Source organism: Cnephaeus nilssonii (assembly GCF_951640355.1).
Source record: "Cnephaeus nilssonii genome assembly, chromosome: 10".
NCBI classification, from domain to species: domain Eukaryota; kingdom Metazoa; phylum Chordata; class Mammalia; order Chiroptera; family Vespertilionidae; genus Cnephaeus; species Cnephaeus nilssonii.
In genome coordinates, this window is record NC_137081.1 from 7,384,766 (window position 1) to 7,411,591 (window position 26,826).

Consider the following 26,826-nt stretch of genomic DNA (forward strand, 5'->3'; position numbering starts at 1 on the left):
CATGTACATGCTTGTGTATGAAAAGTGTGCTTTAGTAGTAACTGTGTCCTAATGTTAAAGCTGAATAATGAGACTAAAGATTCTTAACAATGTGCATTGTGTATCCTTGGAGTCAGCCCTTGGAGCCTTCTCATGTAACCTGAAACCAGAGAGGGTGGGAGGGGGGGAAGCCAGCAACTTCCTTCCTGTTCTCTTTTCTCTGGAATACATTTTGCCTGGGAGAGGAAGAAGGTCATTGAAAGGAACAGTTATGTATATATTGTGTGTGTGCTCATGGGTGTGCATGTGTGTTATAACATAGCCCTCTGGTTTTTATATTAACTATCTATTTATTAACCCCAATCATTATAAGCCCTGTCACGATACGTGTAGATATAATAATAACAATATTGGAGAAATAGCTTCCTCTGCGTTTTGGATGATCTAAAGCTGTTTATTCTCAGTTGTTCTTATGAAAAACACAAATATGTGTATACCAATATAATTACAAGCACTTCCAGGGTGGAAATTCCATGTCTGAATTTTAGAAAGTACTTTCTTAGCTAGTGACTTACAGTTCTGTCACTCAGACTGAATCATTTTAGTAATCCTTCACTTCATAATCACCACCTACGGATTATTGGGTTTATCTCAATACGTATAATTTTGTTCCAGAACTTCCTCTCTGGTAAGACAGAGAGGGAGCAAAGAGTGAAGTGATCACCACTGTCCTTCTTTTTTAAATAATTGCTCCTGGGAAGGTCATTTCCTCTGGCTCCGTTGTCAAGGATTCCCAGGAAGAGTTTCCACAGGAGACCTGAACTGCAGCTGGCCTTGGTAATTAATTACATGAGACTGTGAATGTCATTAAAGTTAAACATCAGTACAACCAAAATGATCTACGCCAGTACAATCATTATTGTTGTGTTTTTTTTCCAATACAAGTTTTTTAAAATAATTTTTTAAAAACTGATTTTAGAGAGAGAGCAAGAGAGAGATAGAAACATCAATGATGAGAGAGAATCATTGGTTGGCTGCCTCCTACATGCCTCCTACTGGGGATTGAGCCCACAACCCAGGCATATGCCCTGACCGGGAATTGAACCATGACCTCCTGGTTCATGGGTCGATGCTCAACTACTGAGCTACACCAGCTGGGCACAACATAGGTTTGTTTGTTTTTTAATTTTTAAAATAAATCTTTATTGTTGAAAGTATTACATGTGTCCCTTTCCCCCCCTATTGCCCTCTCCCCCCTCCTACCCCCCCAAGTCTTCACCACCTACTGTCTGTGTCCTTGGGTTATGCATATGAGTTCATTGGTTGATCTCTTCTTCCTCCACCCTCCCCTGCCTTCCCTCTGAGGTTTGACAGTCTATTCAATGTTTCTATGTCTCTGGTTCTATTTTTGTTCATCAGTTTATGTTGGTCATTAGATTCCACATATGAGTGAGATCATGTGATGTTTATCTTTCTCTGACTGGCTTATTTCGCTTAGCATAATGCTCTCTGGGTCCATCAAACCCCTGCATTGGCCAGAACGGCCACATGCTACCATGTAAGTTGTTCGCAACATGGCTCTAGGGGGCGCCATTCCCTTGGAATCTACGTATGTGAAGGGCACCTTCTAGATTTGTCATATACCTGTCATGAAGCGTAGCCTGAGCTTTTTTCTACCTCTAGTCTTCTGTTTTCCATGGTACTTGTTATTGATATTAGTTGTATTCATTGTCTTCCTACTGAAGTTTACATTTATTAGAAGTCTTAGTAATTTCCAAAGGATCCGTGTGCAGTGGGCCATCTTTCTGCAAACCTGTAGCTTATTTGTGTATTGAAGCATGGTGGAGAAGCTCAGCAATCGGAGTGTTCTCTTCATCAGGTGAGGAAGGTGTCATTTGGGGCTTAGCTGGATCTTAACTTCGGATTTGACAAACAAACATGGCTGGTTCTGTTTGTAAGTCCATGACAGAAACAAAAGGCATTGGGAAAATCACACTCAGTCCTCTTTTTCAAATCTAATGCAGCCTTCTTGTCAGAGAAATTTTAATCAGTTTTTTTTTTTTCGTTCAGAAAAACATGCTCTTAAATCACTGAATGGCATTGGAAAACAAACACACACACCTTTTTGATAGCTCAAGTAGATTTCAGTGAGACGGATGTGGACTGGCTGTCTGTCTGTCATCTGCAGGGAACTAATCCCACATCTTGGTCTGGATAGAAGGTCCCCAGTGTCGAGCCTTTGCTTAGCTCTGTACCCCCACATTCCATGCTCCTGCACTCCCACAGTCCTGTGGCTCTTGGAACATATATGGCAGTTTTAGGGTTCCATGCCCTCGCACATGCTGTTCCTGCCTCATGTAATGCCTTTCCCTCCTCAGCCAACGGACCAGCCTCTCTCCATCTCCCAAATCCAGCACAAGTGTTACCCACTACCTTTCCAGAGAACATCTCCCTGCTCTTTTCTCTCCATGCTTTTCATCTCCCGCTCCCACCCAAACCAGATAATCAGCCAACCTTTTCGTGCCCTTCTGCAGCTTCCGCAGTTTCCTTCTGGTGTCCCCCTCCCCCTCACTGTGGGGTAAGGCTGTCTCTCCAGCCCCTGCAGTGGGGTGTGTCTCAGCATGGCGCTGAGCTTAGACTGAGGAAACAGGGTGTCGGAAACTCAGCAGTTTGTTGAAGATAACACGACTCACGGGTTAAGCAGGGGACTGGATGTGACCCTTAATCCCTGTGACTCTAAAGCCTGTTTTATCATCCCCGCCATGGGGTCCCGTGTCACCATTTGATGGCCGCGTGCCACTGACTTGGGAAGGTGGGCATTGCTGCTGTGCTTGGCCACTTTATTTCCTCCTGGGGCTGACATTTGGACCTCTTCCTTCCGCCCGAGTCCCTGGGGACTTCGGCTTCCCTGGCCGATTCTTACTCAGGATCCCCGGTTCCTGCCCGGGGATTCTGCCTTCGTGTGCACTGTGTGGGTAATTTGGTTTTAGCTTTTTCCGTCATTAGGCCTAACACCCAATTTGCTTTTTCATCCTCTGGGTACCCACCTTTTTCCTGCCAGGCAGCTAGTGACCACTCTCAGGGTTTCTCTAGAGATGCATTGGGTTCCAGGTTGCTGCTGCAACTCCCTCTAGCCTTGTCCCTTCGTTGATGGTGTGTGCAAGCAGTGTGTGTACATGTCCTCAATTATCCTATATAGTAAAACCCTAATATGCAAATCAACCAAACAGCAGAATGACCGGTCGCTATGACACACACTGACCACCAGGGGGCAGATGCTCATCACAGGAGCTGCCCCCTGGTGGTCAGTGCGCTCCCACAGGGGGAGTGCCGCTCAGTAAGAAGCCGGGCTCACTGCTGATGAGCACAGCGGTGGTGGCAGGAGCCTCTCCCACCTCTACGGCAGCACTAAGGACCCCTTGGGGGATGTCCGCCTGCCGGCTTATGGACATCCTAAGCCGACAGGCGGACATCCCCCACGGGGTCCAGGACTGCAAGAGGGCGCAGGCTGGGCTGAGGGACCTCCCCGCCCCTACAATTCTAGTGCCCACAGTCAAGTTTTTGTCATTGCAATAGAAGCACATGCTCAAGACGTGTTCGTTGAATTGAATTGTTTGAATGTAAACCTAGAAAAGAATATTGAAATTTGCCCGGTGCCGTAAGACTTGAGTCGCTCTTGCCTGTCGTTGTTTCTAAGAGGACTGGAAAGAGACCCTTTGTCTCTCCCTGGGTTTCTTGTCTTTCCCAGCATGGGGGAGGTAGCATTAACCAGCCAAGTGACTGGACTTGAGAATTTTTAATATGATCTTTATAAAACCTGGGTATCTTTCACCTTTGAGTTCCTTTCTCCATTTGTGAGTCAGCACCATCTTCATCACTGTCACTGTTTAAGAATTCATCGTAAGAATTCGTCATATCCCTTGTGCTGTGAATAAATGAAAATGCCTTGGAGTTTACTCTCCTTCCTAGAATTCACTTGTGCCCCAAATAGGCAAACTTTCTCTCATTGGTCTTAGTTACACTTAAAAAAAATCTTCTAATCTTGGTTTATGTTATTTTTAACCAAAAATGAAGAATTATTAAAAAACTTGTGTATACCAGAAAAAAATTGGGATTTTTTTTGGGGGGGGGAATCAAGATATTCACTATAAAACTTGAATGAAACATATGACTGATTGGAATTGAAGAATTTGATTCTCTTTCAAATATTTTTCTTTAATGTAGAATGCAGTTTAGCAACAAAAATAAATAATAGCTATAAAATGCTTATTCTCTGCTAGGCAGTGTTCCAAGTGCTTGATCCTTATTAAATCATTTAATTTTAATAAGAACCATATGATGCAGGTAATATTACTATTTCTAATTTTCACATGAGAAAACTGGGAGACAGAAAGGCTAGGTCAATAGCTCACCTTTAACCAGGTCAGGTAGCTGAGTGGCGGAGCCAGCACTGAAACCCAGGCAGCCTGGACCTGGAGTCCTTGTCCATAGTATGACCAGACTGCCCCTCTGTTACACAGTGACTTCACGTGTAATGTGTGAGAAGCACACTGACTACAGTAAAGCCATACTTTATAATAATAATCAGAACCCTAAACTTACAAATATATAAACACAAGCGGGTCTCCAGGTGATCAGAGAAGGGTTTCTTACTCATAATACAACAGGCACACTGTGCCAGAATTTTAAACACAGAGGTTTCAGTGTGGTTGGCTATAGATAATTTAGTCTGAGACACAGATTGGAACATTAAAAGAGGGGTGACTGTTACGGGCTGGATTGTATTCCCCCAAATGCCTATGTTGAAACCCTAACCCCACTGTTTGAGAATGGCACAGTTTTAGGGACAGGGTATCCCGGAGGTAATTGGGATAAAATGAAGTCATTAGGGTCGAGCTTAATCCCCTGGTGTCCTTACAGGAAGCGATGAAACAGAGACGCACACAGGGAGATGACGCCATCTCCATGCCAGGGAGAGATGCCTCAGAGGAGGTCAGCCTTCCACACCTTGACCCTGGCTCCGAGCCTGCAGAACCGTGAGAGACAAATTTCTGTTGTTTAACTTAACCAGTCCGGGGCACTCCAGTATGGCAGCCCTACAAGACTAATGCACTGCCTGTCAGTCAGTGTGGGCTGCTCTAACAGGAACACCACAGGCTGGCCGGCTTCAGCAACAGATACTGATTCTCACGGCTCTGGAGGCTGGACATCTGAGAGTAGGGGACCAGCAGGTCACCTGGGGAGAATCCCCTTCCTGGTAGAGGGATTCTCTTACTATTATGAATATTGAGGTTTTGCATTCTTTCAGTGTTCAAGAGGGATTCTCTTACTATTATGAATATTGAGGTTTTGCATTCTTTCAGTGTTCATTTATGAGCAATGTTACTGTAAAATAGTATAGCCACATTTGTATTCTCCACAGCCGAGACAATTAATTTCAACTCCAACTTTTCCAAGTACAAGAGAAAAAAAAGGATCATAACATGTGGGTCGAGGAGGAAATTCACTATGGTGCGTTAATACCCTTGAAGGTGACATTCGTGGGAGACTTTATTAAAATAAGCAACCTGAAGGTGAGGATTGAACACATAATAGTTCTGGTGAGGGGTGTGCCTTTGCTGCCGCTCCTCAGGGTCACCTTTGAAGGAGCTGAGCAGCGCCAGGAGCCATGGCCTCCTGTCTCTCCTGACACATCTCTGGCAGGTGTCAGCCTGGCTGTTCCAACACGGAACTATGGCAAGTTGAAGAGCAAGGAAGAGTGGCCGCTGGGAGCCCGCCGGTAGATGGTCAGATGGCTTCAGTGTTTATTCTGAACGCCCTGATGTGACTGTATAGTGAAGCAGCACCACACTCATCAGCACATGACATATCCGAATATTGGTAACCAAATACTTTCCTCGGAGGAACATGGCTTCTCCAGTCTGTAGGGTAACACAGTTCTAACGTCCTGCCTAGGTGTACACAGTTGCTTTAATTTGTCTCTAGCAAGGTTCCCTTGCCTTGTTGAGGAGGTCATTTTCCTTCTGACATGCCATCATGCTTGTGTCAGTATCCACCTGCTCTCTGTGTTCCAGCCATGGGTTCCTCAGCAGTTCTCCAAGCACCCCGTGGTTATTCCTGCCTTCTGGGTGACTGCTCAGTGGCTAAGCTCTGGGATCATTTGTTCCCCTTCAGGTTTCTTATAAAATGAGGAAAGATGGACACAGTAGGGTGATATGATCTGCTGCCCTGGGCCATGGGGATTTCCCAAGGGGCTGACTGGAGGGAGCCACTCTTACCGGCGCGCTCTCCCGTTTCCATGCGGATTCCAAACCCGAGGTGCTGACACTCATTCTGCACTAGTAGCAAGTCCAAAATGGCAGAACTGTTTCCTCAGGAGACTGGCGAGGGCGGGAAGCTGGGTTTAGCTAGTATGGCGTGTGTGTGTGTGTGTGTGTGTGTGTGTGTGTGTGTGTGTGTATACGCTTTTCACACTGATAATTATAAAACGGACCATTGCCCTCTACCTTTTCATTTCTGGTGGGTGTTTCAGGCACAGCAGGATGGGAGAGGGGCAAAGGGAAGTATCTGCGGGGTAGACCTTTCCAATTGCCCTTCAACTCACATATCTTCCTTATGGTGAATATTCAGAAATGCATAACACTGACATCTTCCTTATGCTAAGTCTTGCTCATAAGCCCTATCAAGAAGAGGAAAGATCTTTATGTCTTATTACTATCAGCAGGTTGCTTAAACCTGAGAGCTTTACATCATATTAGATTGAGTTCTGCATGTTAAAATTTTCCAAACAGCAAGTAGAAAGATCCTGTTCTATATGTAGCATTGATATATTAACCTATTTTTATTATATAAAATAAGCATTTATTGGATTTTTTTAGTTATTATATTTTTCTTTCACCAAATTATGAAAGCAGGTAGCTAGATTTCTTTTTTTGTCTTTGAAGATGCATGACTATTTCAATTTTGCTAAGATATTTTCCGTCTGAAAATGTGTGTACACAGCGCTCACTTCTAATTTAAATGCTTCCTTATACGTGTTGGTGATACATGAATGTTTTTTGATGACTTGGGAGTTTTAAGGATTTATTTGAGGTCACTTTTATGTAAATAGAATGATCAAGGTTCAAATCCACATGGAAGCAAAGGAATAAATGCAAATGGTTGTGAAGGCCATTTCTAGCCATTGGAGCCCAAGAACTCCCTACTAGGCCCCCAAACAGGGGCGCCACCTGGTGGACACAGTGAGAATTCTTCATTTTCTGGAGTTGGTCATAAATGCATAGACCGTAGGAAATCCCTATATTTTACTTTTAAGGTTAGGTAGATTTACTTATGTATTTAAATTCATATGCTTTACAATTTTAATTGCTGCATTACTTTCCAACTTCCTAACTATACTCGGGCTCTGAAATAAGGGGGAAACCATTAGGACACAAGGAAGACGAAGTGAGACCAATCAGTCCAAGAAGTAGAGGCTTCCAGTTATTTCTCCTTATGTTTTGTCGTTGTCCTTTCCCAGTTCATTGTTCAGTTGCGTGTATTCACATAAAAAGCCTTTCATAAGAGCCTTCCGCTCCCCTCCAGCTCCTCTGTTTCCCATCTCTCTCCCCACCTACACACCCCATCTTCTTAACAAGGTTGTGTTTGCTCTCCCTGCATCCACTTCCTTACTGCCCACACTCCTTAGCCTACTTTCCTCTGTCTTCTTCCCTGACACTCCGTGAAATCACTCGCCAAAGTCGCCAGTCACTTTGTCACAAAGCTTGTGGACACGTTCAGTTTCTATCTTATTCGATTACTTGGGAACATTCCACATGGCTGGTCACTCCTTCCTTGCCTCCCCGCTTCCCCGGGTTTCTGGGACCCCCTACCTGGTCTTCCCCTTACATTTCTGGCTCTTTCTCCCCAGGAGTTTCTTCAGGTTACCCTTCGTCTGCTCTTCTATTAAATGTGGGTGTTCCTTAGGTTCCTAACCTAGTTCTCTTCTTACTTCATTCTTTTGGGGTCATGCTGTCCATGCAAGTGGTGTTTGTTATCCTCTCTATGATATCAGATCCCAGATGTGTACCTTTCATTCCTGTGTCGCTCCTTGTCTCTAGGTTACCTGCACTTGCCACCCCTCCCTCTCAACTACCCACCAGGCATCAACACACTGGGGAGGGCTGTTAGCCACTGCGAGGTCAGCATGTTGCAAACTGCGCTCAGCTCCTGCCTGCCCTCAGTGACACCTCTGGTATCCCTCCCCGAAGGAATGAATGAATGGCAACTCTGAATATCCAAGCCAGAATCCTGGATGGATCAAGTAGCCAGTAATTGAAGCAATGGAATCAGTAAACTTCTTAAAGTGAAACCTTACCAAGCAAATACCAACCAGAATGCATTTTTAAAAATATCCTTCTAAAATGAGTAACTGTCTCTGTAGCCCTTGTCTGCTCAGGGGCTTGGAGCATCCTCCTCTGTCGTGCTGTTGTGAATGATCTTTCTGAAATGGGAAGAGCGTGAGCTGGCTAAGTAGAGGTTTCTAGAGAGGCTCCTTCTGTGTTTGGCTTATGGCACTCACTCTAGGAGCCTGAATTCAGATTTCAGGGTTATTTGTTATGCAAGGAAAGCTAATCCTACCTAATAATAGACACATATGCAAATTGACCGTACCTTCGCTATGCCCGCGATTGGCCAGGAGGCGTGGGGGGGGGCGGGACTCGGGGTGGCCGGGGTGGCTGATTGGGCCGGCGGGACGCTGAGCTCGCGTCACCAGCGGCGGCTGGAGCTCAGCGTCTGCGCCATGGCTGTGCTGCGGCACAGAAGAGGCCTCTGGGGCAGCGAGCTCACGTCCCACGCGGACCGTCAAAAGCGGGGGAACTGGGTGCCTGTCCACCAGCAGACAGGCACCCAGCTCCCCCATGATCGAAAGCGAAAGTGTGTAGGGGACCCTACATGTGCATGATTCAATCTTGCACTGGGCCTCTAGTACTATATAATAACAGTCTAATATGCAAATTGTCCCCTTGACCGGGAGTTTGACCAGAAGTTCAACCATGGGTTGGGTCTGGCCCACCAACTGCCGTGGCCCCTTCCCACAGCCATCGCCTCCCATCACCCCCCCCACCCCGATTGGGGGCGGGGCCAGCTGGCCAACCTCTCGCATCCCCTCCCCACAGCCAGCCTGGCCCGATCGGGGTGGGCTGGCCAGACCCCACCTGAGCACGAATTCGTGCACTGGGCCTCTAGTTTGCAATATTGGGACTCGTAAACAGTACTTGTTTTTGTGCCGATGCCTGTCCATTCATCACTGCAGCTGCATTGGCGATGCAGTTAATTGCCGTTGTCACCTTCTGAAGGTCGGTATTAATCTTCTGTCCTTTCTTATTAGAGCTGCTGACGTAGAGACAGGTGATCACAATAACGGAAGGGAAGAGCAGGGAGCAGGGGACCCACAGGCAGCGGCTCCTCATTGTTTCAGCGAGTGGCTCTTTCGTCACCGTGACTGCAAGGGCATGTCAGGGTGCCAGCATCATCGCACAAACCGGAGTTCGCCACGCTTTCTGGGTTGTATCTTTAAAATGACTCAGGGTTTCCTGTTATTCAGCTCACTGTGTGGAAGCGACGTCGTTGGCATTTTCTGTGAGGGGATTAGGCTCGCAGTTGTCGCGCAGCGCGGACAGATGGCCTCTTACCCGGAGCAGCCTCGCAGGAACCTGTCTCCTGGCATCTTCAGAAACCCATCGGGTCTGTCACAGAAGCTAGTGCTCGTCATTCACTTCCTTTGGTGACAGATGACTTCAGTTCATTCTTACTTTCTCATCTGGCTTAAGTGGAACAGCTGTTTCAAATTGTTTTTCCCACTCGCGAGGGCTGCTCTGGGGTTCCCCACTGACCGATGTTGAAACCTCTGAATGACAAATAAGAACGTGAGCTTGTGGGGCCCGAGGGTGTCACACTCCGGGGTTCCCCAAGGACAGATCCTGCAGTTGTTACTCTTTTTATTTTAATCATTATGGGGTCTCTTACAGGACTAATGGGGGATCAGCCTTTAATTTTATTCTCTGTAACAATTGTCCCCCACTTCACCATCTTGTCCTTTATAAGGCTCAAAGTGGTTTTGTTGCTTCATATTTTATAAGGAAAGTACCGTAGACATCTACAACATTGTCATTATCGATAACAAAATGTTGCATTTATAGAAACTTTTAACTTAATTTTCTGTGTGTAGAATAATAATAATAGCTAACAGTCATTAGAGTTTGCCACGCATTCCAGGCATTGTTCTCAGTGATTTCACCGGCATTGTCTACATGAATCTCACAATAAGCCTAGAGATGGGTACAATCATTAGAGCCATTTTAGGGACGAGTACACTCAGGCACCGAATGACCTTGCCCAAGGTCAAAAAGCCAGGACTTGAAACCAGGTAGTCTGGTAGTGGAGGTCACAGTATGAGCTCACCTATCGAAGAGCAATGTGGTCACAATTCAAAGCCTCTAGACCACATGGTTATTACATGAGAGAAACGTGGACCCCTGAGATTCAGAGACTTCCTTCGTGGGACCTGGAGTCCTGGCTCTGCTCCTGGGCTGTGCGCTGCCGTATGGGGCAGCCCCCATGCGCGGGCGCTTAGTAGGGGCTCCTGGGCACTGCAAGGGGACTCGGTGTCCGGAGACCGGAGAACCAGCGGAGGAGCCCTCACATCAACAGCGTCCTTTAAGTGTGCAGCTGGTGCCGGCAAGAATTTCATTCTCATAAGACCGCCTTTTTCTGGACCTGCTCCATTAGGGCTCATGATGATATCTTCGAGATGAAAAGCAATCATCTTCGCTGCACTTCTAACGCAGATGCTCTTCCACCTTTGCTTTTGTATTTCAGTTTTCTGAAAAACTGTCTCAGGAAAATTATTACATTCTTCCCAACTCTGAAATTTGCAAAAATCAGACATCAAAGTACTTTTGTGTGGGAAATTCATGGGGTTCTATCAAGGATTTTTTTCTTTTTTAAACCCAATAGGTCTTAAGCTATTTCTTCTTTGTATTTCTAAGATCTATTAGATAACATGTTCAACATATCATATAATGTGTCTAAATACAGTGAAGAAAAAACATCTATTGTCCTGGGAAGCAGGCATTATTAGTTATTTCCTTTACACTATTTCCTGTGTGAACCTGGGCAATACATTTACTTAGATTTCTGGAGTCCAGTTCTTGATCTAAAAAGTTAAAAAAACACGCATTGTAGCTGTCCTTCAAATGTCTCAAACTTTTTTTTCTTTATTGATTACGGTATTACATATGTGTCCTTATCCCCCCATTGCCTCCCCCACCCCCCAATCATGCCCTCACCCTCACCCCCTGTGTCTCAAACTTTTGAAATAATTGCTAGGAACTCTTAGCAGAACAAAATTATACTGTCATTAAATGATACTTTATTGAGTATTTTCCACACTGTGTTTTTTTAGGTTCAAATTTCAAGGAAACAAAATAAATTCTATGTAGAAAAGATGGAATGTATTAGGCCATTTTTGGTGCTGCACCCTAGAACATTCTCCGGTACTGTTTCTGTCTGTCTCTGTCCGACTGTGGGGGGATTGAGAATGTGGGGCGAGCATCACAAGATCCTCACACCCTGTTTTACTCACTGTAAGACGCCCAGAGAGAAACGAAGGCGCCTCTCTTTCACGTTGTTGCTCAATTGTCACTTAACCAGGGAAGCCTCGTCTGGTCTCCGAGGCTGCCGTGTCCTCACAGCATCACATCCCTTTTCTCTGAGCACAGACACAACTTGTGTTTCGATAGAACTTTATTTTTATGGCGTTTGATTGATGCCTGTGTCCCTAACGAGACTGAAGTTCTATGTGATCAAGAAGGGCATCTGTGCTCAACACCATATCCCTGGAATGTAGTCTGCGGGTTCTGAAATGGGCGTGGCACTGCCCCCAGAGGGCATCGGAGGTGACTGGGAGGTTGTGCACTTGGTGGTGGTGGCCAGGGGTGCCGATGTCCTGCGCGGTAGGACAGAGCAACATAACGAAGAATTGCCCCCTGTCCTGCAGTTCTTTCTTACGTCCTGCCAGACACAACCCTCTAAGGTACATTTTGAAGGACTTTAATAAATTGTATTAATTTTTTTGTAAGAAGTTATGTGAAAGGCCCAGTATATGAGGAAATGGTAGTTACTGAGAGGAATGTCTAAATGAATAAAGATACTGTTTCTAAATTGTTGGATAGTTTCTAAATTGTTGGATAATGTATGCACTCTGGGAATTCCGTCTACTTTATTGCATAATTACTATACGTACAGTAATCCTGGAGCAAGCTGGGGAGTGCAATTGGCTTTAATTTGATTCTTTATTTGCTGTTATTGACAGTCCATGGTAGGCATTCCACAGTGTCCTGCAAAGTGCAAGTCGATAGTATCAATCACAAGAAGAGCGTCCTTTTGGGTATTTTTGAAGATTTGGCAAGTTTGGTGGGATGTATGGGCATAATTTATTTCCTCACTTGCCAGATTATCAGATTTTTTCTCCATGGGGAGAGTCTGACTTGTCTTGGCATGTTATCCCCTTCCTTTTATTATATGCAAATAAGTCTGGTCTGTTGCCATTATTTGTTCGTATATTAGTGTCTATCTGATACATCTGCATTTTCATTTTTTAATATATTTTGTGTGTGGGGGATGGCATCTGATCTTATTTCTCTTTTACATGTAAATGAATCCATATTGAGTAAGTGTGGGCATCTGCCTACTTCATTATGGCTTTGTGTGCGCCTGCCTGGGCATTTACATATTGCAATACGTATGATTTTTTCTTTCTTTTAAAAAAAATATATTTTATTGATTTTTTACAGAGAGGAAGGGAGAGGGACAGAGAGTTAGAAACATCAATCAGCTGCCTCCTGCACGCCCCCCACTGGGGATGTGCCTGCAACCAAAGGTACATGCCCTTGACTGGAATCGAACCTGGAACCCTTCAGTCCGAAGGCCTATCCACTGAACCAAACCGGTTAGGGCAGATTTTTTCTTTTTTAAAAATATATTTTTATTGATTTCAGAGAGAGAGAGAGAGAGAGAGAGAGAGAGAGAGAGAGAGAGAGAGAGAAACATCAATGATGAGAGAGAATCATTGATGGGCTGCCTCCTGCACACCCGCCCCCCACTGGGGATTGAGCATGCAACCCAGGCATGTGCCCTGACCGGGAATCAAACCGTGACCTCCTGTTCATAGGTCTACTCTCAACCACTGAGCCACACTGGCTGGGCTTAAGCCTATTTTTAAAAAAACCTTTTAATACAAAGGTTTTCTACATACAATACAGTTATCATTTTGAAGCAAATAGGGTTCTTCATTTCTTCAACATCCAAGTTAATCAAGATTTTTTGATGAGAAAGATATTGTAATAATGTAGGATGCTAGCTGAGAAAGAAATGTTGAAAAGATCTTATTTGTCAGGTCTTTAAGACATATGGTTTCAAATTTAACTTTGAATACAATTTTCATTTTGTTGAATTTTAATAGAGTATAACATCAATATTTTATAGCCTTTTGTATGTGTATTGAATATGGCATTTTTCTTTACTTTGCAATGTTGTTTTCTCTGTGGCATTAAATTATTCTTAAAAATTCTTTGAAATATCTTATATACTTTATAAATTATTCTTCAGAACTGGATTCTCAGATATTAAGAAGAATTATTTATTTTTTATTTCCATAGTCTTCAGAAACATTTGATTGAGTTTATGACCAATACTAAAATGTATCAGTCACAAAACTCATTTTAAAAAATGAACTTTATGTAAAGCTATTAAATCTAATGGCTCAGGTGTAATTCCCTTTTTGTTCCTATAAAAATATAATAATTTAATGTCATTACATAGTAAAGTTTTGAAAAGCAGTGTTGGTTTTGAGTGAGAATTTCACAAGAGTAACATAAAAGCTCCATTAAGCCAATACTCTTAGACCAGAGCTACTTTACATCTTGTCATCTATATTTCTTGAGTGTTCATAGAGTAAAAATTCGACTTTTTAAGTAGTGAGTAGAATACCATTCAAATATTTGGTTGCCAAGGTGTTGAAAAATAATAAATCTGAGCGTTGATTACTAAATGCAATGGAAACTTCGGTTTTTGTGCAATTAAGGTATTCAGTACATAATCTAATGGCTGCACCTCTGTGCCCTGTAACTTATCACCATCTTGTATACATTCCCTACACGGCCACGTTTTCATCCTGGAGAGCCAGAATTCCAGGCCATCTTTGCCTAGTTTTACCCAATGTTCCAGAAATGTAACATCAAGAGACTTAGATCTGTCATGACATCAACACACCTGCTATTTTAATGTTTTAAATAAAGGGCATTGTAATAGTTGTGTCCATCTCTTCAGAGTAAAATATTTAGTCTCTTCAGGTAATACAGAAATTCCCCCAACAGCATGGTTTTTGAACTAGTAAGATGGTAATAATGCATAGCTCACCCGGGTACGGGCTTTTCAACCAAAAACTAGCTGGAAACAAGTAGAGAGCTGCTGTCTGCCACGCTGCAGCATCATCCAGGGTGGCTGTCGCTGTGGGTGTGGACTCCCACGGGGAAAGAATGTCAGGGAGTCAGTCTGTTCTTGGGTGTGTGCTGGGAGATACCCACCCAAGCTGTGTGGAGACAGAGCTGCGTTCGTTTACGCGTGGAGTTGTGTGTTTGTGAGGGTCTCTCCGTTCCCAGAGCCTCAGTGAGCTGCTTTCAATACTTGTGGTGTTCTCGGAGGCAGCCCACGCATTTCCTTCCCACGTGACGAGGACACGAGTCAAGATGTTCTCCTGCTCTTCCGTGCGCTGACATCACAGGGGAGTGCAGTTCATGGGGAAGGGGGTGTGAAGGAGCCACGGGTGTCTTTTGTAAGTTACTCTACCAGATTGTAGCCCAAACTGTTTTCCAACAGTGGGGGCAGGGAGGGGACTGCCTTTCTCAGTAAGAACAGGACTAACAAAAATCCCAAATGTCTTTGATGGATAATAAAATATATTACTAAGAGAACTTACAATATAACTAATAGTAACTTACATTTAGAATTCCAGCCCCTTTCATGGTTATGATATAATGAGATAATGTGGGCCAATTGATTTGCACTCCGCATCTTGTATTCAACAAATGTGAGCTTCTATTTAGTGTTGTGAGAGCATTTTATTTCCAGTCATACATTTATTAGTAGTAATAAAAATTGTGGTGGTATTGTAGGGCAGCCCCATTTTCAATCTAAATTACATCAGATCTTTCTTGATTTCTAGATAATGTATTTTAATTGCAATTTAATGCAGTTGGAAGGAGTTGGTTATGAATGCCTAATGTCTCTTTATCAAAAATTAATTACTAATTTTAAAAAATATATTTTTATTGATTTTTTTACAGAGAGGAAGGGAGAGGGATAGAGAGTTAGAAACATCGATGAGAGAGAAACATCGATCAGCTGCCTCCTGCACACCCCCTACTGAGGATGTGCCCACAACCAAGGTACATGCCCTTGACCGGAATCGAACCTGGGACCCTTCAGTCCGCAGGCCGACGCTCTATCCATTGAGCCAAACGGGTCAGGGCAGTCATTGCTGACTTTTTATTTACAATCAGCATCGTGATCGCTCTGTGGTTTTCTGTAGTCCCAAGTGTTACTTTTTAGATGTGTTGGGATTTCCATGGACTCTTCCATGCAGAAGCCACACGACTCTGGGGCCGATTGCTGACCTCTGCTCTGGAGACTGCGGTAGTCCCACTGCCCCATCTGCCTCGGTCTGCCAGGGTTCCTCCCATTCCTCTTGCCTTCTTCTGGGTTGAAGAAGTCTTTCTAATTTTCCCCTGAAGCATCCCTAGGACCAGAAAGAACTGCTGATCCCCGAGATTGCTCGTATCCTGGGACACTGGCAGCTCCTCCACATTTCTTCCAGGTTGAGTGTTCAGTGATCAATTGTTCATTCACTTTACATTCTGGGCCATGACAACCCCGGACTTATTTTCGTACCCACGAGGTATTTCAGTTTACATACAACCAAGTAGGGCTAATTCTCCCGGGTTCTCTCCTTCCTCCTCCTTTCCCAAGACCTCTGAGCACTTCGGCACGTGTTCTTTAGAAACGCCCTGTAACAGTGCTCCTTAAATGCCTACTACACACCAGCACCTGGAAACGCCTCAGCTCCGTGGTCGGCAAACTGCGGCTCGCGAGCCACATGCAGCTCTTTGGCTCCTTGAGTGTGGCTCTTCCACAAAATACCAGGGCCTGGGCGAGTCTATTTTGAAGAAGTGGCGTTAGAAGAAGTTTACGTTTAAAAAATTTGGCTCTCAAAAGAAATTTCAATCGTTGTCCTGTTGATATGTGGCTCTGTTGACTAATGAAGTTTGCCCACCACTGCCTTAGCTGATCTGAATACCGGACACATCTGTGGAACATGACACACAGGTCAGCGATGTTTTCAGGGAGGAGGTATGGTGTAAGGTGTCCAGTGAGGAGGACTTTGAGGAGTGGCACAGAGAAGAGAGGGATGCTGTTGGCCAGGGGAAATCACTGCACAAAAAATGGGCCCAAGTCAGCACTCAGAGGAATGCCGGAACGGGGCTGTTAACAACAAACTCCACCCTCTGCGGTGTTTTCGAGGACGAGTCTTTCCTGGTTCTGGTGCCGTCAGCAGCAGGGACCAAGGCGTTGATTCCTTGAACCACAGAATAGAAAGATGACCTCTTGTTTGTCCTATTAAAACATAGAAAACAATTTTTTTTTTTCATGAATGGTTCAGTGTAACTCTTCACAACGTAGCCTTGCACTTGTTCTCCTTCTATTAGCTGGCCGTTTCACGTCTCTCCCATTGTTCTCTGCCCCTGTCGTCCCTCCAGGACACGTTGTCTCCTGCTAGCAGGAGGGGAGGGAGCTGTTCTGGGCCCTGGCACACACTGTCCTCTCCTATTGGCCATTGTTTCCTGGAGAGACTGGCTTCTATTGAGCAGAACTGGCACCGTCTGGCATGTCAGCCTGGATGCCCACCTCTCAGGCTGATGAGATGACACTCTGACTGGCTAATTAGACTCGTTTTATAACCTGCCGCAGGGAGCGGATGCGAGAGCATTCTGAGTTCACGAGTACTTTCAAGCTTGATGTGTTTCCATGTTTCACTGGTCTCTTGCAATGAAGGAAGATGCCAGTTTTGTTGGTGTGACGCCTTTAAAATTCTTGATGAAAATTTCAAAACTGAAAGAAAAGGGAGCTCTTAAAAGAAATACTCTCAAAATGAGTGCAGGCATTTTCTCTTTATGAGTACAGTTTGGATTTTCACAGGAATCTTTCCATTTGTAAAAATAGTAGCAATATGCATCTCTCTACATAGACTCTTGCAGATACATTATAAACAAGTCAGTAAAAGGTATGTAATATAGGCACAATACCAAGATATTTGTCATAACAGACCACATTAGGTGCTTTTCATATCACCTTGTAGCATAGTTTACTTGTGGGTGTTTGAATCACGAGTGGCTTTTCAGCATATTTTCTTTCATGTTTAGGACTGTGAGGGAGGCAGAAGGATGTTTTCATTTTTATAAAAGAAAAAGTGGCCCAAGAAGAAACCGTTGGAGCTCAAAGCAAAACGGAGACCCTGGCTGTGCTCCCGCCAGTGTGTTGCTGGTGTGCCCTGCCCCCTGGCCTCCGGGTTCCATCTCTGAGCCCTGTCACGTGGTGCCACAGGGGTAGGGATTCCCTCTTCATCTGTGTGTTTCCTGGGTAACAGTGACAGGGAGGCTGCAATGTGCTGTGTGGAGCACGATTTGCCTTGAAGAGCGGTTGTGTCAGGCCCTGGTTAACACAGCAGACTCTGGGGCCAGCTGCTGGACTTGACCGAGACCCCAGCTCTGCACTTACAGCTGCGTGACTCTGGGAAAGGCGACCGCTCTGAAAATAAAAAAAAGTGCCAAGCTAATAGGGATGTTGTGGCAAAAGGAGGAAGGACATCCATGTAAAGCACAAAGGAGAAACGGCCTGCACCGAGCAGCTGCACGTTGTATTATTATTACTTGAGAATTGCGTTTTCCACACTGGACGTGACTTCGTTTTGCAGCGTCTGGCGGGGACTCACTGTGTTCGCACTGATAAGAACTGATTCCCCAAGTTCTGCTGGTGGAGTGCGTATTGCCCTTAAGCGGTCTGTATCTGACGAGCGCTTGTTCTTCAGCCTCCTAAATGGATAAAACTCTGTGGGCACGGTGAGTGGAACAGGGCACTGCCCACGCGGCGGAAGACCTGGGCTGCAGCCAGCGCTGTCGTGTACCCGCTGTGGCTGTGACCGTGGGTCAGCCACGCAGCCTCATCCAGCTCAGCTTCCTTCGCCCGCCCGAGGAGGCTGCACCGTGCAACTTCCCATCCACTCCCCATCCCACTCCACGACGGAAGTAATCGGGCTGTTTCCTTTACCAAAATATTAGGCAAAGCAAGCGCGACTTACCCATCTCATTTAGTTCAAGGCTGTTACTAGGAGGATCTAACTCTTATTACGTCAGATAGAACTGACGAGTGCCTGTGTAGATCTACGGAATGATATATTCTGAGGCATTTATAAAAATACAGGTTTCCTCATACATCCGAAGGAAAGCAAATTAAAGCAATTAACAGTGCATCTCGGAGCACCTTGCATGGAATAGGTGGCTTGTCCTTCCGCGGGTCCCTGCCTCGTGGAGGGCCTGTCCCGCCGTCTGTGTGACCCTGGTCCTCCCACACGGTCCTCACGCTGGGGCATGGCCCTGAGGACGGAGAGCAGGGAGGCATTGCTTTCTCTTCTGTCTGTGCACTGTGGGTTTCCCCACAGAGTGCTCACTCCCGTGTGTGTACTTGACCGTTATAACAAGGAAATAAAATAAAAAAGAAAACGAATGGGAAGATGTATTTCTCGGGCACAGATGCGACAGCTGACGATGTCCTGTGGTCCTCGGTTGCTTTCTGCTTTGATTGACATGCTGAACCGCTCTTTCTCCATCAGTCCGGTGGGAACGTTGTCCTCAGGATGGAAAAGACAGGGAGTGCTGGCAACTAAGCATTTATCAAGTCGGGCCGGCCTGGCTCAGTGATCGACCTAGGACCCGGAGGTCATTGTTCAATTCCCAGTCAAGGGTACATGCCTGGTTGCAGGCTCGATTCCCAGCGGGGGCCATGCAGGAGGTAGCTGATCGATTGTTCTCTCTCATCCTTGATGTGTTTCCGCCTGTTTGCAGGGCCAAGGAGACCTGCTGAAGAGCGCGAAGAACGAAGCCCTGGAGAACATGAAGCAGATCCAGCTGGCGTGCTTGTCCTGCGGGCTCAGTAAGGCCCCCGGCGGCGCGGCCGAGGCCAAGGGCAAGCGCAGCCTGGAAGCCATCGAGGAGAAGGAAGGTGGCGAGGAGAACGGGAAGCCGCGGCCCTGAGCGGCGCCGCCGGGTGCACCGTCCTTTGTGTCAAAGACTGTGTTTTCCTTCTGGTTTTCTTTCCTGAAGCTTTTTAGACTTTCACAAAAAGATGCCATCTTTGGGATGTTGGACATAAACAGGTATTTTCACAATGTCAGTATTTTAATGTAGTTAATTTATCTAAGTTAAACGGCTTAGTAGTAGTGTTTTAAATTCTGAGATGTGTGAACACACCCATGTGTGGATGTGGGTAGGTGTGTGTGTGTGTGTGTGTGTGTGTGTGTGTGTGTCTTTCAGGGAGAGAGAGACAGAAAGGGACAGAGATACAGAGGGAGGCTGAGATCCTGTTAAAATCCATGCTTGTATGGCATTATTCATTTAGTAAGTTATTAATGTATCATTTTAGGACAAATTTGTTAACCTAAAATTCTAAAGAGCACTCACTAGGACCTGTTGCTGTGTTTACCTTTCCTTCTCGACCTTTGTCATTTGATTCAGAGATGTTGACATTGCTTATTATTAAAGGAAGCCAAATTTGCCAATGCATAGGTATTTTGATGATTACACATAGATTAGCAAAATTCCTAACAATCACAGTAGAAATAAAAATGAACGAAAGATAAACAAATGATTAAAATTTCTGAAAAGATCAGAAAAGTCATTTCTTCAGTTAGTGAACTCTAAAATATTTATTAAATAAAATCAATTTTTAGAAAGTTTTATTTAGTTGTGTACTAAACAGATAGGATATCTGTGGAAAAGCTGATCATTAGTGAATTTATACCCAGCTATGTGGTACTCTGAAGCACAGTAAGAGCTCTTTTGTAATTAGAATTTTAATGTGACAATAATATTTAGTTACATTTCAAGTTTGAGATTTGTAGGAAGGTCTCATTCTTCCAAACTGGGAGCCTAGCATTCATTTCTATAGCAGAACCGGGCAGCTAGGGGGTCTGGGGGACTTGGCTTTGATAGCATTTAATTTAGGGTACTAAATTGAAGCTTAATGATATTGTTCGAACAATATGTCATCACGTTGAGCTGGTATAAATTCTGTGGGTTAGATAACATCTTCCTAGCGATTTAAGAACTAATTGATTACAAAATGTTTATGACATGATTTTAACACATGCAGAAAAACACGAAAAGAAGCAAATGACTAATTAGGGTACATTTATAATGGCATCTGGATCATTTTTGCCCTAATATTTTCATAATGTTCTTGAGTGTAATATGTTTGTTACCTCCAACAGAACTAAATGTTCTATGGTTATGAAAATATATTTATTTAAAACATTGCTTTTATTTTGAAAAGCTTCTTAATTAATTTGATTAACAAATATGCTAATTTGGGGGAACCTAGGGAAGATAATTATTGAAATTTTGCAAATATAAACATTTTCTTTAGCTACCGTGTTATTTCTGACTTCTTAACACTATTATGTCCATGTTGCACATTACTGAAAGAGTAAAGATCTGAAACAACACTTTTCCCTTTTTGTGTGAGTTAATTGAATAAAGAATGATAATTAAATTGGGTTATTATGTAAAAAAATATGTTAAAGGGTATGCTATGTCCCATGGACCAGATATGATGAAATTTCCCCGTGGATTTAACCGGGTTCTTGGGGAGGTATGTGAGAGCTCATTTTGGTAGGTTTCCAAATGGTACTGAAATAGCCTGAAAAACCTTTGGGGGTAGGGTGGTAAATTTTTATTTTTGTATTATTTATTTCTGAGAAGCACTTACTTAATAAGAATTTTAACCCTGTGCTTGTCACATGCGCTGCTCAAGCCTTTTGATGTTCAGAGCCCTTGTTTCTGGTTTTTCCCTTTAACTTGCATCTGGCGCTAAGACGGCTCTGCCTACCTATGCCCATGAAGGTAGTTCCATTACGCGCTAGTAGCTTTGTTGGTTTAGGGTTCACTTGAACTCTGCAATTCCCTCGAGTTGAGTTTTGTGTATGGTGGAAGGCAGAGGTCCATGTTCATTTCCCCAGCATGGACCTTCAGCGACCCCGCCCGCCTACTGTGAAGATGGGCCTTTGTCCACGGCTCTGCAGTGCCAGCCCTGTGAAAACTGCAGCACCGTGTGTGTGTGTGTGTGTGTGTGTGTGTGTGTGTGTGTGTGTGTGTGCGTGTGTGTGTGTGTGCGCGCGTGCACCCGCACGACTTATTTCTGGAATCTCGGTTTGGTTCCATTGTTCTGTGCCTGTCCTGGTGACATTACCGCCCTGTCTTAATTACTGTAACTTTATAATGTTTTCTATCAGAGAGTATAGGTCTCCCCACTTTTTTTCTTCAACATGTTCGTGGTTATTTCTGGCTCTTTGCGTTTCGCTATATACTTTAGTTTTCCAGTCTGTTTACAGGGTGTATTTCTCCATTTATTCAGGACTTATTTAATTTCTCATACTACAATTTTATAGGTTTCTGTGAAAGGTCTTGCACGTCTTTCATTGTGTTTATCATTAGGTGCTTGATGTTTTCCATACTGTTAGCAATAGTAACATTTTACAATTTAAATTTGCAAATTGATTACTTAGGGTGTATAGAAAATATAATAGGTTGTTTTGTTTTCATCATTATTGTGTTTTCCTCATTTGTCTGCCGGGGAAACAAGGCATGACTCTGTGTGGGGGCCCCAGAAGTTGCACTTACTGTCCTTCAGTTCGGTAACTTTATTCCTCCACAGTTATTTTAGCAGCATCTTGCCCGAAAGATAAAGGGAGAGTAAGTCACCCAAAATATGTTTAAGTCGGAGTTGCTTTAAGCTTAAACCCAAGAAGTTCCAGGGGTGCAGTGAGGGGGGTTTATTCCTTCAAGTTTTTGTCCTGGTGAACGTGTTACTAATATCCTGGTGTGTCATTAGGCATAAAAGGACTTCTGAATTCTTTAAATTTAAAGTCTTTCTAAATTCTTTTAAATTTCCCAGGCCCTAATGGGAATATGCATAGGAATATATTGGGATATGTATGTATGAATATATATTTGTTGATAGATTTGTTTGTGTCTGCATTTGTCCATTTCCAAATATGCCACATAAATATTGTCCTCTCTTCTGTACAATCTCTTTATAAACAATGCATACATGTTTAGGGTTTAGGATTGCTAAAACAAACATACTAACAGCTCCTGGCACATTGCTTAATAGTCCTTTTTATCTGTCTCCTGTTGATGCAACCATAGGTTTTAGCATTTCTCAACAAAGAATGCACAATTGCTTGATGGGCCAAACAAACCACTGAGGTAGGAGGGGATCACAGCAGCTTTCACAAGAACACTTTACAGCACTTCTTATCTCTGCAGAAAGCAATGGAGTGCAGCTGAATGGAGATGCCAATCAAACAAAGCCTCAACCTCACTGCTCAGTGATTAGAGGCTTTGCTGGGTAGCTGATATTAATGTCATAGATTCTTAAAGTTCTCTTCATCCGTTTCACCTGGAAGAGGGAGCTGCTGCTCGCCAGCACATACAGGGTGAGTAATTTGACTGTGCAAGCCGGAGCGACCAGATTCCAGATGTTCTGCAGTGTTCGTCGTCAGGACAGCCGTACCTGGGACTCCAGGGATTCTGACGTCTTTTCTCACACAGCACAGTGCGGCCAGGCACGCGGGCCCAGGACGGTGTGCAGTCCCAGCACTTGGCTGAGAAGGCCTGATTGACGATCGGATTCCCACTCTTCTGGCCTCCTCGCCATACTTGGGTCTGGTTTCCGTCACGGAGCCTATGAAGGCCTTTCCTCCTCTTGCCAGAGCAGCAGGTGGGCGGGTGGACAGGATCAGGTGTGCAAGACCGCCTTCCTTTCCACATTTCTTCTTTCCTTTCAGGGAAGTCTTCCCGCTGCTCCCGCCACCCTCGGGATGTTTCTCAGGATCTGCCCACTGATGCCCTTCTGTGCTCCCATTTTCATTAGCTTTGCAAGCAGAAACACCAGGCTTTCTGGAGAAAATGTTACAATCTCAGTCAGGCCACCACACAACAATAAGGCAGGTAACACTGCGAGTTTGCTCCTGCACCAGAACAAGTCCTCTCTCCCTTGTAGCTTCTTCATTTGACCTTGACTCCGATGAGCCATCCCGCCTCTAACTGCTTGGTTCTCCCATTTGCCCTCTGGGCCAGATGTGCCCACAGACCCCCTCCCCTGTGCAGACAAAGGCTTCCACCCCCAGGCGGTGTATTTTAAGAGCCACCGAGAGGGTTTTCTTCTTGTTGAAATATCACAATGAATTTCTTTACTATTAATTTCTCTGTGCTATCCGAGGAGAAATTTAACCTCATTCAAAAAGGTCAAATTATAAGAGAATATGCCTAATCTGTATATGGTATGGTTTTCACAGCTCTGAATTAAACATCTTAATTCAGACTGCTATTCAAAAGTATTAATTGAACATTTATTATGTACTAGGTACATTTATTAAACACACATTATTGAACACCGGTACTATACTACTAGGTACTGTACTTCATTGCTTGATGGCACCATTAATTATAAGATGCAGCCTTATTTTATGTACCACATAAAGTTTTTTTTAAAAGCTTATCAGTTCAATAATAATATATCAACTAAAAGACACATCCGGCTTAAAAAAAAAAGGGTAAAGATGTCCTAAGGAGCTTATAGTCAAATGAAGGAAGCAGAGATATTAGTAAATAAGGTTATGATACAATTGATAATGCAACCATGAAAGATATGCAAGTTACATAGCAGCACAGAGGAGGGAGGGATGGGCTCCGGGGTACACATAAGGAGGGCACACTGGGTGTGTCAGGGAAATGTTCATGAAAAAGCGTATGGGGCCTCCAAGGGGAAGAGATTTGTAGGTAAAAACAGTGGAAACAAACATTTCCAGCAATGCTGTCAACGACAAAAGAGCGCGGCGAGGTCTAAGGCGATACAGCTGAGCGCTGGAATGAAATGTGCGTGGGAGGAAAAGTGAGGAGGGGGTGCAGCCCCAACGCCTTGCGAAATGGTCTGCGTGTATTTAATGGAAAGCCCCCCAAAGCCCAAGCAGAGTGAGGCATGAGCTGGTCATTTGAGACTTGAATTCATTGCCATAATAGTGATCGATCAGGCAAGTACCACAGAGCAGACCTTGGAGTAGGTCTGGGAATTCAGGGGTTGGCACGTCAGAGTTGTCCCATGTCCGGCGTACAGTCAGGGGAGAAGGTAGGTGATTGAATGCAGCAATCATTGTTTTCTTGACACCGAATATGACACAGAAACAAAGGGGCAGGTAGTGCCCTGAGCACAGGCTCTGTGACCACGTGTCCTGCGTTCACAGCCAGCCGCCTCTGCTGAACGGAAAGGGGAGTTCCACTGAGGGTAAGAACGTAAGCAGCGTACGCGCCTCATGAGCTTCCTGAGAGAATTAAACGGGAGGCATGCCGGGCATGTGATAGGCACTTAGTAAAAGTGAAGTCTTGTAGGTGTCATGATGGAGGAGCTCCTGGGTGTCTCCCAAACTAGTCCAGAGGGAGTCTAGGGAGACACCCCACAAGAAGGGAAACCTAGGCGGAGACCTGATAATGGGACCAAGTGAGTGGGGGTGGAACATATGTATGATATATACACACATATATTTTACATATGTTACATGTGTGAAATGTGTAATGTATATGTATTTTATTACATATCTATGTTGTCCTCCCATTTCTCACTCTTCCTGGTGGTTCTCTTCCCTGGGATCAACAATTAAACTATCACACAGAAGACTTGTCTCAGCTGCTTAGCTGGGGAGAACCCAACATAAGCTAGTTGATGTCAGGATTGGCTCTAGAAAGCCCTTAGGGTGGCTTCTGGAACAATCACTCACTAGTCAAATAGCACCAAGGACCTATCGCTGGTGGCACGCAGACGCTCTCACACACACCTGGGCAGCTCAGGCCCAGGCCCAGGGAGAAGCGGAGTAATTGCTTTAGCACCTGAATGGCGTGGGTTGTTGGTAATGTAAAGGATGTGGCCCGGCTGTGGAGATCTTCAAGAGGGAAAGCAGCGGGCTCAGTCCCGGGCCCACCCGCGGGAGCCAGGAAAGCCGAGCTCCTTCCGGCCGCCTGGCACTGTCTTCTCAGGGCCTGGAGCCCGGGAGCATCCCGCCTGGTGGGAGCTGCAGGGACTGAGGCGCAGGTGCGGCAGGGTTCCCGTGCAAAAGCAGTGCCCGCTAAGGAAGGCGTGGGGTGGGAACATTCGGATGGATGAATCCAAAAGACCTTGGCCCTCTCAGTCTCCGAACCCCGAACCCTGGGCCAACCGCCGTAGCCTTTCCCTGCCTGGAGGGTGGAGGAAGCAGCTGGCTTGCCCTGGAGCCCCTCCCAGGCCTGTGCTGAGGAGGCGCTGGGAGGAAGACCTCGTCCCTGGAGATGCACCCTCACCCCCAGTCCTGCAGAACCCCGAACCCCGTAAGTACCTTCGCCCCAGAGCGCTGTGCGGCCTCGGGGGATCACAGCTCACTCACCGAGACGCTGGCTGGGATGGGGAAAGCACTGGGTGGAGGGGACTGAGCATAAGGCGCGACAGGAGGGTGTACATTCCCCCTGGAGAATTCTCCTGGAACTCGAGTTCCTGGGAAGGGCAAGGATGAGGAGCTGATCATTATAGGCCGCAGGACGGCTCCTTGAAGCTTGAACACAATGGTCCACAGATTACAGAAGGTGGAAATGCCTGGGGGGGGGGGGAGGGTGGTCAGGAGTCTCAGGGAGCCCCTGCTTTCTCTGAGTTCCACAAAAGCAGCTCTGCCCCCGCTCCTGTGTCCCTGTCGTCCACACCCAGTGTCACCTGACGGGAGGCTGCTGCCGCCGAGGGGGAGTGGGGAGCACTAGGTTGGCTGCTCTCCAAGGCCTTTTCCAGCTCCAGCTCGCCATGGCACCGGGCGGCCAAGCTCTGGAGTCTGCCTGCCAAGGTCAAATACAGGCCTCACCTTTTCTGAGCTTCAAGGCCTCGGGCAAGATAATTCGCCTTCCTTGGCATCAAATGAATATGTAAAAAGGAAGTAAAAATAGTATCTACCTAATAGAATCATTGTCTTAAATGAGGACACATGATAATTACAGCACAATATCCAGCACATCATAAATGTTCCACCCTTATGATAGAAATACTAGAGGCCCGATGCATGAAATTCGTGCAAGAGTAGGCCTTCCTTCCCCCGGCTGCCGGCACTGACTTCCCTCTGGCACCCGGGACCTGGGATCCGGGCTTCCCTCACAGCCTCAGCTTCGTCTGGAAGGTTGTCCAGAAGGATGTCCAGAAGGAAGTCCGGTCTAATTAGCATATTACACTTTTTTTAATAATAGATAGGACTGTCCAAGAAATAAGTTACTTTAGCCAGATTAGATCCAGCATCGATAGGTGATGCTGTTATGGCTATACATATTTAAATAATCTTTAAACAATACAGGATTTTTTATATCAAAGTATTTAATGTCAACATTCTAAGTAGTGCCTTGTAGAACAACAGTA

At 45.1% G+C, this 26,826-nt stretch overlaps 1 protein-coding gene across 2 annotated transcripts in view; it reads left to right on the forward strand.

Moving 5' to 3' along the window:
* The window catches only part of PLCL1 (phospholipase C like 1 (inactive)), a 246,291-nt gene extending 225,437 nt beyond the window's left edge, over nucleotides 1-20,854 (forward strand). The window contains exon 6 of one of the 2 annotated variants that reach the window (XM_079781977.1): nucleotides 19,197-20,854. In XM_079781977.1, coding sequence (XP_079638103.1) covers nucleotides 19,197-19,385 — 189 coding nt within the window. In that variant the 3' untranslated portion in view covers nucleotides 19,386-20,854. Of the gene's footprint in view, nucleotides 1-8,078; nucleotides 13,558-19,196 lie in introns of those variants that run through there. The other variant, XM_079781978.1, reaches the window with a different exon arrangement.
* The last annotated feature ends 5,972 nt before the right edge of the window (nucleotides 20,855-26,826 follow it).